Here is a 17,227-nt window from a genome sequence, read left to right as displayed (position 1 = left end):
CGGTCAAAAACTTTTCTGACTATGGCATCTTCCTCTCGCCTGATTACATGACCTATCCATCTAAGGCGTGCTACCTTAATGAATTGTACAACGTCAGGTTCTCCAAAATATCTATACAACTCAAAGTTGTAACGTCTGCGCCACAAACCTTGTTCTTTTATGCCACCATATTTATATTCGTCTTACAATTTTTCGCTCAAAACGTTTGAGCAGTTCTTGGTCATTCTGAGTAAGTGACCAAGTTTCGGAGCCATATGTTAGCACTGGTCTTATTAGTGTTTTGTAGACAGTCAATTTAATTTTTCTAGGTATGTATTTTTGAGGCCATCTGTCTTCTTAAGCCATAGTAGCGTTGACGTTTACTTAGCCGACATAAATTAATAAAATGAAATAAGTACTGCCAATTTTAAACATTCGGTAATCGTACGGTACTCATCGGTAGCCTAAATTCATTTTTCGGTAATTACAACTTAATTAATTAAAAATTAATTAAATATTGACCGTATATCTAGCCGACATTAATAGAAATATTCACTTCTAAACAAAAACTCATTGACAAAACGATAGAGAATGGTTTGGTAGAAACGAAAATAGAAAAATATTTATTCGGTAATCAATAGTTACTGAGAAAATTACAAAAAACAAGTAGCGCAATTCAAAATATAATCAATATGCCTGCCAACATGGCGGATACGATAGATGGGGGTGGGGGTGCGCGAATACGTCGGCGCACATGTCGCGATTATATTTTGAAGTGCGCTACTTGTTTTTTGTAATTTTCTCAGTAACTATTGATTACCGAATAAATATTTTTCTATTTTCGTTTCTACCAAACGATTCTCTATCGTTTTGTCAATGAGTTTTTGTTTAGAAGTGAATATTTCTATTAATGTCGGCTAGATATACGGTCAATATTTAATTAATTTTTAATTAATTAAGTTGTAATTACCGAAAAATGAATTTAGGCTACCGATGAGTACCGTACGATTACCGAATGTTTAAAATTGGCAGTATTTCATTTTATTAATTTATGTCGGCTAGTAAACGTCAACCATAGTAGCACTTATTGGCGAGCACTATTCTTCTTTTAATTTCTTCACTGACATTGTTATCATTAGTTAGCAGCGAGCCTAAGTATATGAAGGTGTCGACACCTTCTAGTTCTAGGTCGTCAATTATTATTCTTGTAGGTATCGGGTTGCTTGACCTAGTGCAACACATATATTTGGTCTTTTGAACATTTATATTTAGCCCCATTCTCTGTGCAGATGCTCTTAACGACTGAAATGCTTCAGTCAGAGATTCTTTAAGACCGCGTCTCAGAGACACGATAATCCATCCCCCTGTCTTAGTCCATTTTTGCAATGGAAGGGTCTTGAGAAATTGTTCTGGATCTTTACGACGCTCTCTGCTCCTGTGAGCGTAAGTTCAGTTAACTGGACAAGATGAAGCGGTATTTTAAATTCTATCATAGCAAGTAGAAGTTTGCCTCTATTAACTGAGTCGTATGCGGCTTTGAAGTCCACGAATATGTGGTGGGTGTCGACGCGGAACTCTAGGATTTTTTCAAGGATCTGCCTCATTGTAAATATCTGGTCCGTTGTTGATTTATTAGGACGGAAACCCCACTGATATCCTCCTACTATTTCTTTAGCGTAGGGGAGAAGTCTTTAGTTATGTTATTTACCAATTAGTAAATGCATAACGTATCGTCACAAGTACCTATAAACCTATGTGCGGTAGATTCGTGCAAATAATATAAAAATTATTGTGAATTTAATGGTAGAAGCCATGATACTATAAATAAAGATGTTATTTATAGTATCATGGTAGAAGCATATAATTTCGTCCACACACACTACACATACAAAGATTCAAATTTATATATGAGGCCATCTCAGATTTTGTCTTTTACAAAAATGGCAGGTATTAAAAATGAATCTGCCGCACATAGGTATATTATGTGAAGATACGTTATGCATGTATTAAATGGTAATTAACATAGGTAACTAAAAAGTTCAAAATATTTCCAAAATAATATTTTTACTCTCTATTCAATGGCGGTATTACCATTTTGAAAAATTAATATGTACAGGGTGAAAGAGAAAAAAACAACATATTTTTACATAAAAAAAAAACAGTAAAACACGACTTCTGGTAAACCGATTCTTTCGGTTCAAGATCTCGATCTTATTCATCAAAAAAAGAACCTTGATACCAAAAGCTAAAATCGGACTTTTCGTTCAAAAGTTATCATGCTATTACTCACATATGTATAGTAGCCATTTTGAATGCCCGTTATTTTTGTAAAAGGCAAAATCTGAGATGGCAATATATCTAAATTTGAACCTATGATATGTGTAAGTATATGTGGCCCAAATTATATGCTTCTACCATTAAATGCACAATAATTCTTATAATATTTGCACGAATTTGCCACACATAGGTGCATGTGAAGATACGTTATGCATTTATTGAATGGTAATTAACATAACTAAAAAGTTCAAAATATTTCCTAAAAAATATTTGTACGCTGTTTTCAATGGCGGTCTTGCCTTTTTGAAAAATTAATATATACAGGGTGAAAGAATTGAAAAAAAAAACAACACATTTTTGCATAAAAACCAGGGAAAACACAACTTTTGGTAAACCGATTCTTCCGGTTCAAGACCTCGATCTTATCCATAAAAAAAAAAATAACCTACATATATACCAAATTTGGTTGAAATCTGACGTCTTGTTCAAAAGTTATCGTACTAGTAGCAGATATATGTCAAGAATAGATCTGGTTAGGGATATGCTACTCAATGCATCGGGGTGTAACGCCGATATCAAGTACGGTGGTCTAGCTATCTTTGTCTGTCGTACGAGTGTGAGCGTATCTACCAAGAGGTGGGAGTAACGGAACGACAGTGACACAGATGCGGTAGCCATTATATGCTAGAGAGAGAAAGCTAAGCGCCGGTAGAGGGAGATAGATAGACCACCGACCCGAACTGCTCCGCGTTACGCTATTTTTCGGAGTTGACCAAATCTATGTGTATAAGATCTTTGGCTATTAGTCACATATGTATTTGTAAAAGGAAAAATCTGAGATGGCCTCATATCTGAAACCTCAATTTGAACCTTCATACAGTTGAGTCCGCGAATCTTTACCCGTGCGTCATCACTTAAAGCATACGAAATAAGTCGATGATAAGTCGTAAATTGAAATTTACTAAACGCAACAGCAAGTGACTGTAAGTGACTTGCTGTTGCGTTTAGTAAATTTGAATTTCCGACTTATCATCGACTTATATCGTATGTTTTAAGTGATGACGCACGGGTAAAGATTCGCGGACTCAACTGTATGTGTAGTCCAAATTATATGCTTCTATCATTAAATGGACAATTGTTTCACATATCGGCTGCACTAATAAGAACCCACGGTAAATAATTGGAAACTTCTTTTGTGGATCCACAGCGGCAGCGTAGCGCTGCAGCGTGGTCAGTCTGTTTTGAGCCTAAAGAAGTTCTAGTCGTTTAAATTTGGCAACAGTGATTAATTCCTGAAATGACGGATGACAGATGACAGAAAATTTAACATTTAACAATTTAATTTAACATTTAACTGCTCAGCGGAAGCGGAATTTTGTTGCAATTTATATTATGTTTATCAACAATTGTAATGAATGAAATGGATGTTAAACAAGAAATATATGAAGATAATAGTTCACACAATTCAAATGAAAGCAAAGAAGATGGTTTGTTGTTAAACAGCCTTAAACCTATTAAACAAGAAGTATTAGAAGATGATAGTTGTAAACGTCAATCAAACGAAAATGAAGACTTGAAATGGTTGGATTGCAAAAATGGAATTAAAACCGAACCTCACAGTGATATAAATACAAGTAGTATAATTGGCTATGTGGATAATAATTGCTTACATCAAATAAAAACTGAAGAAGATATTTGTGATATAAAAACTGAGGAAGTTGAACATGGGGAAGACCAGGATGAGCAAATGCATAATGAAGGTAAATATAAAATCATATGTTTAGATAATATTGTAAAAGTATAACTTCTTCGTAACTGGCTTTACAACTCAGAGTGAGTCTTTGCCACGTCCACTAGCCCTCAATCTTCTAGGATCTTATGCTTCCATTTCCCATTATAGTACACCAATCTTAGATAAACTGGCTTCAACATCATCTTTCCATCTTTTCTGGATCTACTCTGTTCTGTCTTGCTCTGATTTTACCACATTACCTGTCATTTTAAATGGTTTGCTTTTATATTATGTCTGACGATGTTTACGTACCATACAGAGTCACCAATTCAGCATTGCCGTGCCTTCACTCCACTCTCCTGATAATTTATTTATTTATCAACGGGATAAACCCAATACATACAAAATACAATAAAGCAGAGCTTTCGTCATAATAATGAGAATATAAAAATTTAGACACAAGTAAAACTACAACTATAAAACACAAACATAAAAAATAAAAAAGAATATAAATTATTTTCAAATGATGAAAACAACTGAATCAATTACAACAGTTAAATCTATTTCATTTTTTTAATTCAAAATTCAAGACGCTTGAGTTCTTGTTTAACAGAGGAAATTGAAGAACCAAAGAGATCTATTAGATGACTAAACTTGTTTCCATACAGGGTCAATCTACTAATTGGTGCATATTGACCATAATTTGTAGCATGCCGTTGTTCCTTGAATATTTGTGGATTTCGTGTCAATCTAGCAAGACTTAATTGTTCGGAGTTAATAACACCAGAGATAATTTTGCGAAGATAACGAATATCCAACATGACTCTTCTGCGTTCAAGAGTTTGTAAATTAAATCTCATTAATATATTGTCATAAGTATAATTTCTAACTGTTAAACCCATATTAAAATCTGCAAAACGTAAAAATTTGTTTTGAACTTTTTCAATACAGTGGAACTTGGATATTACAGCCTCTGTAGTTACGTCATCTCGGTTGTAACATAAATTTTTAATAGGTCCGGCCAAAAACTATTCAATAACGTTATTAAAAACCCGGTTTTAGCAGCTTAATATAAAGTAACACTCGTCTATAGCGTCATAAAATTTTACAGTAGGTTGTCAAATTTTTATTTTATGAAGAATAAAGTTCAATGCGTTTCCGGCTTTGCAACATTGCTCCTTCCAAGAATGTGAGAAAGTTAAATCATCCCTTCTGTGTACAGTTATGTGACCTTAACAGTACTATGATTTCTCATTTGTCAGTACTGTTCTGACAGTCAAATTTTTCTGTTTCAGATTTTAATTTAGTAATTAGCTTTTTTTTATTAATATGGTAAGTTGTAGTACTAAAAGGAAGGTTTTGCCTATTAAAGATAAAGTGCGTGTTATCAGAACATTTTTGAAAGTGGTCGAAAAATTAATGATGTATGTCGGCAATTTGGACTTTTTTAGCCACTAGACATATTTTATTATATATGCGTAGATAAAATACTGTAGATTTACCCTGTACAAAACTGTGCTGTTCATTCACCAGAACACTACTGAATTCACAAGTAAGCTGCTTAATTCATCCCGTTGAGGGCCAAATATCTTCCTTTCAAATGCCAACAGTTTATTTATTTCCTGCTGATGTAAAGTTCATGTTTCACTTTCATATGTAACAACTGTTACAACAAATATGTTTTAAAATTATAATATTTGTTAATTTAATATAAGGGATAACCCCATTAACAGTTCAAATTACAATATAAGTTAGGATTCAAAACATAAATAATTATCTACAGTCCGTGTAATATACTTACCCTTGCACGTCATTATCTAAGTCAGAGATCTAAGTTGACATTGTTGCCAAATTACAACAAATTCTTGAATTCATTTTAAATCAAATATATCACATAATTTTTGCGGAAGTGGATTATACAACAAAACAAATTAATATTCAATGTAAATAAATAAAAACTTAAGAAGTAGAAAACAAGAATTAACTTATAATTTTACATTAAAGTAAATAATAAAAACAGTAAATATAATACAACAAATATGAAGTGTCATCAACGCAACTGTCAAATAAATGTTACCAATTTATGCCAAAATATCACCTTCGTTCGATTACAGTTACAGTGTGTTCCGAACAAATGTGCTTCATAAAAACGCTTTATAATCCATTTATACAAATTAGATGAAACATATTATTGTGTATTTCTTTAAGTTAACATTAATGGAAATCTTCAAATATTGTTTCTACGCATATATAATAAAATATGTCTAGTGGCTGTAATTCCAATGTACTCGGCAAAATGTTTCTAAAAAAGAACACACCTACCTCCTAAATATTTCGTGTTGGTATCATGTGACATCACGGGCTATGATGTGGATGGCATGCAACGGTAAGTATATTAGACGAAGTATTTAGTATGAAATCAATAACAAAAAGTTACATTCAAAAAGTTCACTACATACTAAAAACAACAAAATATAACAAAAATCAACAGTACCAATATACAGAATATCACAAAGCAAGAGATCTTTTTAACTGAGTTAAAGTTATATTGAATATGTCACAATCGAAATGATTTAATAGCCCCATGTATCTATCTAATGGGTTGTGAATACCATAGGTTGTTCAGTGGAAAGGAATGTTGAAAACGTTGTGGTAACGTAGAGTTTGGTTTGGAACATTAAAGTTCTGCACCTGACATATAAAATATAGCACCTGACATATCATGGCAGTTCTTGAGTGGGGGTAAAGATAATTGTTGTTAGATAAGGTAATAATCATAATTTCTAATAGTACTGTGAACATTGGAAGCACAATATCTCAAAAATTTATGCTGGACTCTTTCTAAGGTATCAATATTACTCTGAAAGTAGGGTGACCAAACAACTGAGCAGTATTCTAAAATAGTTCTAACTAAGCAACAATACACTAATCTTGTTGAATTATTGGAGAAATACGTGCAATTCCTATTAACAAAACTGAGAAGTTTAAATGAGATAGTGTTTATGTGGTCACAGAAAGTAAGCATTGAAAATAACACCCAAATCCTGAATAGAAGAAACATAATTCAATCTTGTTAAATTTATACATTTTAAGGGTTAGTAATACAGTTTGTAATTTATAATTAGAAACTGTATACAGTTTGTAATTTATAATTAGAAACTGTATTACTAAACCTTAAAGTATAAGTATAAATTTACTATAATCATAATTTTAAAATGCTTTTTTTTCAATTTCTGGAAAACAAATAATGTGTGTTTACAACATTATTCGGTGGACCTATTCAATTGACATGTACAGTCTTAATTTAGACTGTCTTTTTAGCAGCTGAGATCTTAATAATGATGATAGGGAGTATAATACTCTATTCCCCACAGCTATCCTTACTGAGGCCTCTGTTTCTCTGTGCTTTTTCTATGAGGTGCTTAAAAAACACATAACCACTTTTTGTTGAAAATGAGATATTGAACTTATTTATTTATGTATTGTTCTGAAGCTATTTCCGTGTGGCATAATTCATCTACATAAATTTACTGTTTTATTTGGTAATAAAGCCACAATTTTAGTTTGAAATTAATTTATTCACTTTTCGACTTCCACTTTGGAAGTCGTTATTGAAATATGATTTCTTATTGGAGTTTCTTTCTGGATCTTGATTTTGGAGTGCATATAAATGAGATCTGTAACAAATTAGCATATATCTGCTACTCTTTCAGAATAACAGCAAATTATTTGAACGAAAAATGTGAACGGGTTATATATTTTTTCAAATTTTCATTCTGTAATGCGATTTGGAATAATTTTCTGGGGGGAGGGGGAAGGAGTATGGCTGAACAGGTTTTTATTTACAAAAAAGGGCAATCAGAACTCTACTTATCTTGAAATACAGGGATTCATGTATGAATTTCAAAGAGAGAATTTCAAAAAACTCAATATACTAACAATGACTGGAACAACATTATGAACGCTTACTTTTCACTTTTAAAAATAAACATATAAATTCATGAAACACCTAATAAACTATAATGTACCAATACATAGACTAACAACATCTGAGAAAACAACAGAATATGCTTGTATTAAATTTTTTAATAAACTGCCTCATAGCTGTAAAATAGAAACATATAAATAAGCTAAGAAAGTCTGTTCAACAGTTACTCATAAACTTAAAACCATACAAAGTGGAAGAATACCTTCGAACTGACCTGCAAGGAGACTGAGGGCTCTTATCTTAACCTAAATGTCACTGTTCTTTTTATGTTAAGTGTAGGTTGTTTCAACAACCTTTATAATTTGTATGTGACACTATTATCTCCGTAAACTTATGAATTCTGAGAATAGAGCTTTTTTTCTATTCTATGAGTCTATGCTCTATCTATGCCAATCAGTCAGTAGTATCAAATATAAGTGCGAAGTGTACTAGACAGGTGTTTGTTATGGTGCCCAAGTTTGGTTATAAATTTTAGGTAAGCTATAAAATGACTATAAAGTTTTTTACGTAGGATGTACCAATTGTGTTTTTTTCTAAACCAATAGCAAATCATACCATTTTAGGAACTGGTACTATTTTTTCGATATTCCACTTGATATTACTACTCTTTGATGTTTAAAAAGTAAGCAGTGCCCCAATAAGGCAATGGACTGATCATTGACTGACAACTTACCAATTAGACTCCACTGGCCTTATTAAAAGTTGGCTGGCTTTATACACAACTTGTTTACATAATCCTTTAAATTTAAAATATTTTTTCTTTGCAGGTATCTCCACCAGGAAAAGAGCACAGTGGTCCGAAGAGGTCATTAAAGCTGCGATGAATGCCGTACGAAATGGCATGTCTGTTCATAAGGCATCAGTGACATTCAATATTCCTCGGCGTACGTTACGTAACCATCTAGCTAGTGGCAGTACACAAAAACGACTTGGGCGGCCTCCAATACTTACTAAACCTCAGGAAGATGAATTGGTTAGGCATATAGAAAGATTATGTGATGTGGGTACGCCATTAACCCCTAAAATATTACGAAAAAACATGTATGATTTTGTGAAAGAGGCAGGAATAAGTCATCCATTCTTAGTTAGAAAGGAAATCGCTGGGAAAAAATGGATGAGATTGTTTTTCTCGAGGCATCCTGATATTGCAAAGCGTTGTGCCCAAAACTCAACTTGGTCAGAGACCAAAAATTAAACCATACAGTTGTTAGTAACTATTTCGGAAAACTTCAACAGATTTTACATGAGAAGGACTTGCAGGGAAATCTGCTCAAATCTATAACATGGACGAAAAAGGATGCCAGATTACACTGCATCACTAACAAACTATATTGGCTAGTAAAGGTGCTAAAAGGGTGCAGATCGCCACACCAGAGCAAAAATGTAACAATCGTGGTATGTGGTAACAGCATTCCGCCACTTATAATGATGAAAGGGCAACAAGTTAAGCAGCAGCAGAACCAACAGAAGCAAAAAGTATAATGACCGAGAAAGAAGCAAGACAGCAGAATCATTTATAGAGAATTAAATGATGGTTTTGCTTGTTTTTGATTCAGAGGGATGCACAATCGCCGGACAGCTGTTTCCACCGTTTCAGGCTTTTTCAACAGCGCTAGCGTGCACTCCTCTGAATCGAAAAACAGCTCAACCATCAATTTAAGGGGTATTTGAAAGATCATTCAAATTCCCATTGGGACGCGATCCAGCGACATCTCTTAACAAATTGAAGAGTCTCAGATGCAGAATCCACCCTTAAAATGGTAGGGGAGAGTTGGACAAAACGGGATACCATTCTTGTTTATTTTTATTACGGAAAAAATGTTAAAGAAATTATCATATTATTATTTTTTATAAACATTTATTGAAGCACACAAAAAACATATTTTTAGCTATTTTTAATGACTGGAAAATAGTAAAAAAAATATTTATTAAAGTCCTGCATATCCCGTTTTAGCATACCACAGTTGGATAAAACGGGATAGGTTCACAATATTTAATTTTTTGCATAAAATTATCTAAAAAGTATATTTTTAGTAGATATAACACTGCAAGCAAAATTTACCTTTCAACTCAACCACCCACATACACGTGGTAGAGTCATATAATGCTGTGAGGTATATCTTTTTCATTTTCACCCATCGCCAGGGTTTAACATAATACATGCCAATGTAAGACTTTTGGTCGGCGTTTTAAGGGTTTTAACCTATGTATTTTTGGTGGCTTAGCATGTAGAGCTTGCTTAGAACACTGATGATGCTCTCTTTAGAGCGAAAACGTTCTGTCTTTTAATGTAGCCCTTTATTTGGGGTTTTAATAAATATACCTTTTACACAGAAGTCTTTCTTCAATTTTTGTAATTAATGGTATACAGCCAGTTAGGGGAAATTTTTCGTTATGGATCTTTGAAAAAACAATATCTTCAGTAGTCAGAAACTTAAAAATAGGCCTTTTTTATGTTTTATTGCAAAATGGGAAATAAGACATTTTATTTGGGACTAGGTACGTATATCAGAACAAAAGTCACATAAAAATATGTTGTTCTTTTCTGCAGTATGAGAACACGCTTTATCGCTATTTAAAAAATTAATAGGCCAACAAATAAATAGGTGGATAAAACGGGACACAAAAAACTGTATCCCATTTTATCCAACTTATAAGTGTCCCGTTTTGTCCAACTCAGACATTTTTCAAAACAAATATGGCTCCTGCCTAAACGTGAAAGTAAAATTAGATAGACTACACATGAGAATATTTGTTAATGAGTGCTTAATTAAATGTAATAGTCACCGGAATTATATGTTTAGATATGTAGGCAATATAATGTAGAAAACAACGCACTTATAAGTACAAAGTACCAAAAAAATAGAGTCAAACAATTCTAAATACAACAACTTTTCATCAAATAATGGCATCGAGATAAAACGAACTGAGAATGTTAAAATGACGACTGAGAACAAGTTTTCGTCGTTGTCCGATTGATAGCAGCACTAGTTGGGTCTCTAGGCTAGGTGTCCCGTTTTATCCGACTATCCCGTCTTATCCAACTCTCCCCTAAATAGTAATTTAAATCTGAGACTTTTCATGTTGAAAGTTCTTTCTGGTACATCCTTAATCTGCGACTTTAACAATTTATACGACCGCAGACGACGAATGTAGAAAACAAAAAGGATTCCTTGCAATCACATTCCGTTTTCATTCGTCTAGGAAAAGGACAGAAGAGGAACTTTCTAGTACTCAAATCTGAGTAAAGATAGAAAAGTTAATGATGGTTTTGCTTGTTTTTGATTCAGAGGGATGCACAATCGCCGGACAGCTGTTTCCACCGTTTCAGTCTTTTTCAACAGCGTTAGCGTGCACTCCTCTGAATCTAAAAACAGCTCAACCATCAATTTAAGAGGAATTTGAAAGATCATTCAAATTCCCATTGGGACGCGATCCAGCGACATCTCTTAACAAATTGAAGAGTCTCAGATGCAGAATTTGGATGATCTTTCAAATTCCCCTTAAATTGATGGTTGAGCTGTTTTTCGATTCAGAGGAGTGCGCGCTAGCGCTGTTAAAGCCTGAAACGGTGGAAACAGCTGTCCGGCGATTTTGCATCCCTCTAAATCAAAAACAAGCAAAACCATCATTAACTTTTCTATCTTTACTCAGATTTGAGTACTAGAAAGTTCCTCTTATGTCCTTTTCCGAGACGAATGAAGAGAGAATGTGATTGCAAGGAATCCTTTTTGTTTTCTACATTCTTCGTCTGCGGTCTTATAAATTGTTAAAGTCGCAGATTAAGGATGTACCAGAAAGAACTTTCAACATGAAAAGTCTCAGATTTAAATTACTATTTACCATTTTAAGGGTGGATTCTGCATCTGAGACTCTTCAATTTGCATTTATAGAGAGGTTAGATCACTTCTGCCGATTCAAAAATCCTGGACCAGCCTTTTTAATTTTTGATGGAGCTTCATCTCATTTAAACATTCGAATTGTGGAAGCTGCAATGAAAAAATATGTAACTCTATTTTGTCTACTGTCTAACACCGCTCATGAGCTTCAACCACTGGATAAAGCAGTCTTCAGGAGTTTTGAATCTTACTGGGATGAGGAGGTGTTAAATTTTTTGGGTAAACCATAATAATGAATGTGTTGTTACAAAACTGGCTTTACGCGGTTGACTTTACTATTTTATTATTTATGTTTTTAGGCACTAAGTTTAATTTTAGTTGACTTTATTTATTTTTAATAACTTACTTCTAAACAAATGAAAGACACTGAATTTATATCTTTTATTTTACAGACTACCATATCTAATTTATTAATTACACCAAATCTAATAATTTATCTACATAATTACAAGTTCAAAAAGATCGCGCCCGATACATATCAAGTACACCGACGTATTCAAATTCACAACTAACTTCTGCTTAAAAATCATCCGCTTATATGGATACGGCTCTGCTTCGAGAATACCCCATCGAACATTTCGAACGCCTGAGCCTGAGACAGTTCTCCGCCCATCATCTCGAATATTCTGGCTTAGCGGAGAAATTACTCGTCAATGACGTGGCACCGTTGTTTGTTTACTGCTAGGGCAGGGCCGAACTCAGTTAGAAATTCGTCACAGTATCATCAACCGAGCAAGATTTACGCCGGTTTGGAAAAATGCAATGACGCAAAAAATATTTGTTCTGGATTTGAAGGAACTAGGATATGCGCATTCAATACTATTCCGGATGCTGCCTTTTCTTCTAGTTGTCTGATACAACGAGATATTGAAACAATCACTGAAGATTTTCAAAAAGTCCTGTAACTGAACCAGAAATTGAACCAACTGGCAAAAAAATGCAAATTTCGAAGAACAGCCATCCTGCAATAATGGCAACAGTGTAAACAAAAAGAAAAAAAAAACATTCCCGAGGAGTCAGACAACGAAGGTTTTAAAAGAAGACTGAAGAAAGTTCTGGAGACTCGCATCTCAGATGAAGACAGTGGCTCATCTGGGTCTTACACAAGATGTACATCTTCCAGGGAGGATTACAGTGATGCAGTTTAAATCTCAGATAAATATGACGAAGATAGGACTGTAAAAAAAGTGAGAGAGAGCCATGTGAAGGGCTAAGTGCCAGTTTTATTTCCAGTAATCTCATAGCTCAGCAAAACCAAGACGGACTTAAAAAATTGTCATGGTACTGTCTCTTGTATGATGATACGAGTGGTTGACATGCCCAAGTGTGTTCGTTGTAATCGGTATGTCCACGAGGAATGTATACGATTAGCAAAAGACGACAAGGGTGTATTTTTGTCCTTGATGTGTGTAAATGTGCGATATAGGTACTTAATACACTGGCGAGCAAAAGATTTAGGTCACTAGATGAATTATTTGATGCCTCGGATTTCCTAAACCTGTTGTCCGATTTGAATGATTTTTTTAGTATGTTATAGCTTTATTATTTAAGAATCTTAATGTGTTAATATTGTTGCTAGACAGGTAAATGTCATTTTATACCGGGTGTAACAATCATACTGTGTTTTTCCTTGAAGTTCGGAACACTCTGTGGAATATTATAGCATAGATAAAATATTGAAATTATAACTCAATTGTAGCCTTAGGCTTTCTTAACATTTTCTTTTTTGATTCATTTGCATATGTTGGATAATAAAAAAGTTAGATACTTTAACAACTAGCCATGTTCTTCATCAATACAGGGTGTTTCTAAATAAGGGCGACAAACTTTAGGGCTAATTCTACATGAAAAAATAATGACCGTTTGCTTTATAAACATATGTCCACAAATGCTTAATTTCCGTGATACGGGATGTTGAATTTTTTCTTACCAACTGACGGTTTATTTGTTGCTGTAAAACCGATTGAGGTATGGAACTGAAATTTGGTAGGTTTTAAGAGGTAGTTATTGCGCATTGTTTGACATACAATTAAGAATTTTATATTCACCATTGGCGTGCATACGGGATGTATCTAAAATGTTTATACCCGTATGCACGCCAATGGTGAATATAAAATTCTTAATTGTATGTCAAACAATGCGCAATAACTACCTCTTAAAACCTACCAAATTTCAGTTGCATATCTCAATCGGTTTTAGAGTAACAAATAAACCGTCAGTTGGTAAGAAAAAATTCAACATCCCGTATCTCGGAAATTAAGCATTTGTGGACATATGTTTATAAAGCAAACGGTCATTATTTTTTCATGTATTTCACCCCTTTAAGTTTGTCGCCCTTATTTAAGAAACACCCTGTATTGATGAAGAACATGGCTAGTTGTTAAAGTACCTAACTTTTTTATTAGCCAACATAAGCAAATGAATCAAAAAATAAAATGTTAAGAAAACCTAAGGTTACAATTGAGTTCTAATTTCAATATTTTGTCTATGCTATAATATTCCACAGAGTGTTCCGAACTTTAAGGAAAAACACAGTATGATTGTTACACCCGGTATAAAATGACATTTACCTGTCTAGCAACAATATTAACACATTAAGATTCTTAAATAATAAAGCTATAACATACTAAAAAAATCATTCAAATCGGACAATAGGTTTAGGAAATCCGGGGCATCAAATAATTCATGTAGTGACCTAAATTTTTTGCCCGCCAGTGTATATTGACAAATCTTTGTAATATTAATATAGATTTTTTTCACTAAACTTTGTATTTGTTATTTAATTCTTAGGTTTAAAATTTATTATTCATGTCATTTTGTCTGTAAAATGAAACTGGTCTTGTTAAGATACTATATAAGTAAGTTACTATATTTATCAAATATTTGACCTTATTTATTAAATGTTACAATTTAATACTTCTTTATTTTAGTAAAATCCTTTATAAAAGGTATATTTTATTTAAAATCCCTTAAAGGTCTACTTCACAGAACGTTTTCGAACTAAACAGTTTATCATCAGTGCTGTTTACAGGTTTTTTGACATGTATGAGCCACCAAGATATATGGGTGAAAGTCCTGTAAATGATATAATTATACAAGGTGTCCCAAAAGTAGCGGAACGGTCGAATATTTCGTGAACTAAACATCGGATCGAAAAACTGAAAAATACGCTTTCAATCATTTTTAACTATCTTTCCAATGACATCAAATACGATCCCCACACCACCCCTTGGAGGTGGGGTGGGGGGCAACTTTAAAATCTTAAATGGAAAGTCCCAGTTTTTATTGCAGATTTGGATTTCTTATGTAAAAGTAATTAACTTTTATTCGAGACGTTTTTTCGAATTATGGATAGATGGCGCTATAATCGGAAAAAACCATTTATCGTGACACCATAGGTAAATTATAGAAACGGTCTAACATCTCGAAAAATACACTTCGAAATGAAAAGCCAAAAAATACGTATTTAATATTTTTCAAAATCCTATCGAATACCACTAAACATGATCCTCCACCCAACCCCCTAGAGGTGGGGGTGCGGGTATTTTCCCGTATATTGTTGCTGAATAAAATATTACAGACATTTATACTTTATAGCCTTATTTGGCGTCCTTACCTTAGTCTAAAAATTTCATCAAAATGAAGTACAGTAATAAAAATATTTTTCTACCTCCATTCCAGATTGGAATACTCCGCTTACAAACTACTGTGACAATGAACTGATAAAAACAAATAAAGAGTTTCATATTGTATCCATAAATGCTGACTGCAGTACAATACCATGCCAAAGGTGAGTAAATCATCTATTATACTATACTATAATAGAGCCATTGAAAAGAAGATAATAATTTAAAGCCGTGGAATCATTTACTTCTATGGATCAGTTTAAGAGTGTAGGCGCAAATATTTTACGGTTATCCCTACTTTTTCATTCTGTACACGGCAAATTACGTGTAGTAAAATTCTCACTGGTATGGAGATTAGTTGACATTGACATTGTCATCATTAACTTAGAGATGGCTTTTGAATATTCTTGGATAACCGTTACTTATTTAATCGCTTAAATTTTTTCATTAACGATGTATTCAGTGATTACAATAATTTATATGCCTACTTATTTTGATTATGCAATTACTCAAATTAATGAATAATATTAGGGAACTTATATTACATTTAACCAATTCATTTCATGATTTTATTACATTTTAGTGATAATATTGCTAGAAAATTAACCAATGCCGAATATTGCAAAGAATATTGTCAACGTATTAAAAATAACGGGATTCCAGCAGTATCAAGAGGTCGAAGCTCAAAAGGTGAAGCAAAAACGACTGCTCAAAGAAGCAAAGAATATAGAGCACGTTTAAAAATAAAGAAGTCGCTTGAATCAACCTCTAATTCGCATACTGATGAAGTACCGAGGTATTTTGAAATATCATTTACATCTTTATCATTTTAATAGGGCAGTCCGATAAGTACTTAGCCTTTAAAAGAAAACGAAAATTTTGGGAAAGTGGTGATTAATTTTTGAACGTGGCCTCCTTTTAGCTCGATATACTTGACCCAACGATTCGCCACCTTCTTTAATCCGTGTGAAAAATACCTTTTCTCGAGGTCTGCAAAGTAGGCTTCCGTGGTGGTGATGAACTCTTTATTCGACTTAAAATGCACGGCGAGTGACATTTTCAAGTTTGGAAACAAAAAGAAGTACCTACAAGGTCCAATCTGGAGAATGCGTTAAATGAAACAGCAGTATGTACTCCAATTTGGCCATGGAGATGGCAGAGGTTTGAGCCGGACCGTTGTCATGGTGAAAGAGTATTTTTTCTTCCCCATTTTGGGCTGTTTTTTTTCTGAAATTCGGCGTCCAATCTGGCCAGTAATGCGGCATAGTAAAGTCATGTGATCGTTTTGCCCTTTTCCAGGAAGTGGATATAGAGTCCACCTTATGAACCTCAGAAAATGGTGGCCATCATCTTTCCGGCCGATTGGACAGTCTACACCCTCCTCGGAGCACGTTCGCGGGGTGACGTCCACCGTATCGATTGTTCCGTGGTCTCTGGTATATACCAGTGGAGCCATGTTTCATCGATGGTTATGGAACGACGTAGAAACGCTTACGATGCTTAAACAGCATCAGACCAGTGTTGCCAATCGGCGGATAATTATCCGATTTGCGTACCTTTTTGAGAGTTGTCGTATCTTCTTCGTATCGTTAAATAAATCGGATATTTGCGGATATTTTTCAGTGTATCTACCATCGACTAAAACTTTCTCATCCATATATTCCCAACACCAACAACACATTAATTTTGTTTGGTTTCACTCAAATTTTTATACTGGATGAATGTT

At 33.8% G+C, this 17,227-nt stretch overlaps 1 protein-coding gene across 3 annotated transcripts in view; it reads left to right on the top strand.

The window, feature by feature from the left end:
- Window positions 1–3,580: 3,580 nt before the first annotated feature.
- LOC126879249 (trichohyalin) overlaps window positions 3,581–17,227 on the top strand; it is a 31,726-nt gene continuing 18,079 nt past the window's right edge. Inside the window, exons 1-4 of one of the 3 annotated variants that reach the window (XM_050642311.1) lie at window positions 9,242–9,639; window positions 11,374–12,094; window positions 15,557–15,665; window positions 16,085–16,297. In XM_050642311.1, coding sequence (XP_050498268.1) covers window positions 11,788–12,094; window positions 15,557–15,665; window positions 16,085–16,297 — 629 coding nt within the window. In that variant the 5' untranslated portion in view covers window positions 9,242–9,639; window positions 11,374–11,787. Of the gene's footprint in view, window positions 4,017–9,241; window positions 9,640–11,373; window positions 12,095–15,556; window positions 15,666–16,084; window positions 16,298–17,227 lie in introns of those variants that run through there. The other 2 variants (XM_050642310.1, XM_050642312.1) reach the window with 2 other exon arrangements.

Source organism: Diabrotica virgifera, chromosome 1 (assembly GCF_917563875.1).
Source record: "Diabrotica virgifera virgifera chromosome 1, PGI_DIABVI_V3a".
Taxonomy (NCBI): domain Eukaryota; kingdom Metazoa; phylum Arthropoda; class Insecta; order Coleoptera; family Chrysomelidae; genus Diabrotica; species Diabrotica virgifera.
This window is presented reverse-complemented; position numbering and strand designations above follow the sequence as displayed.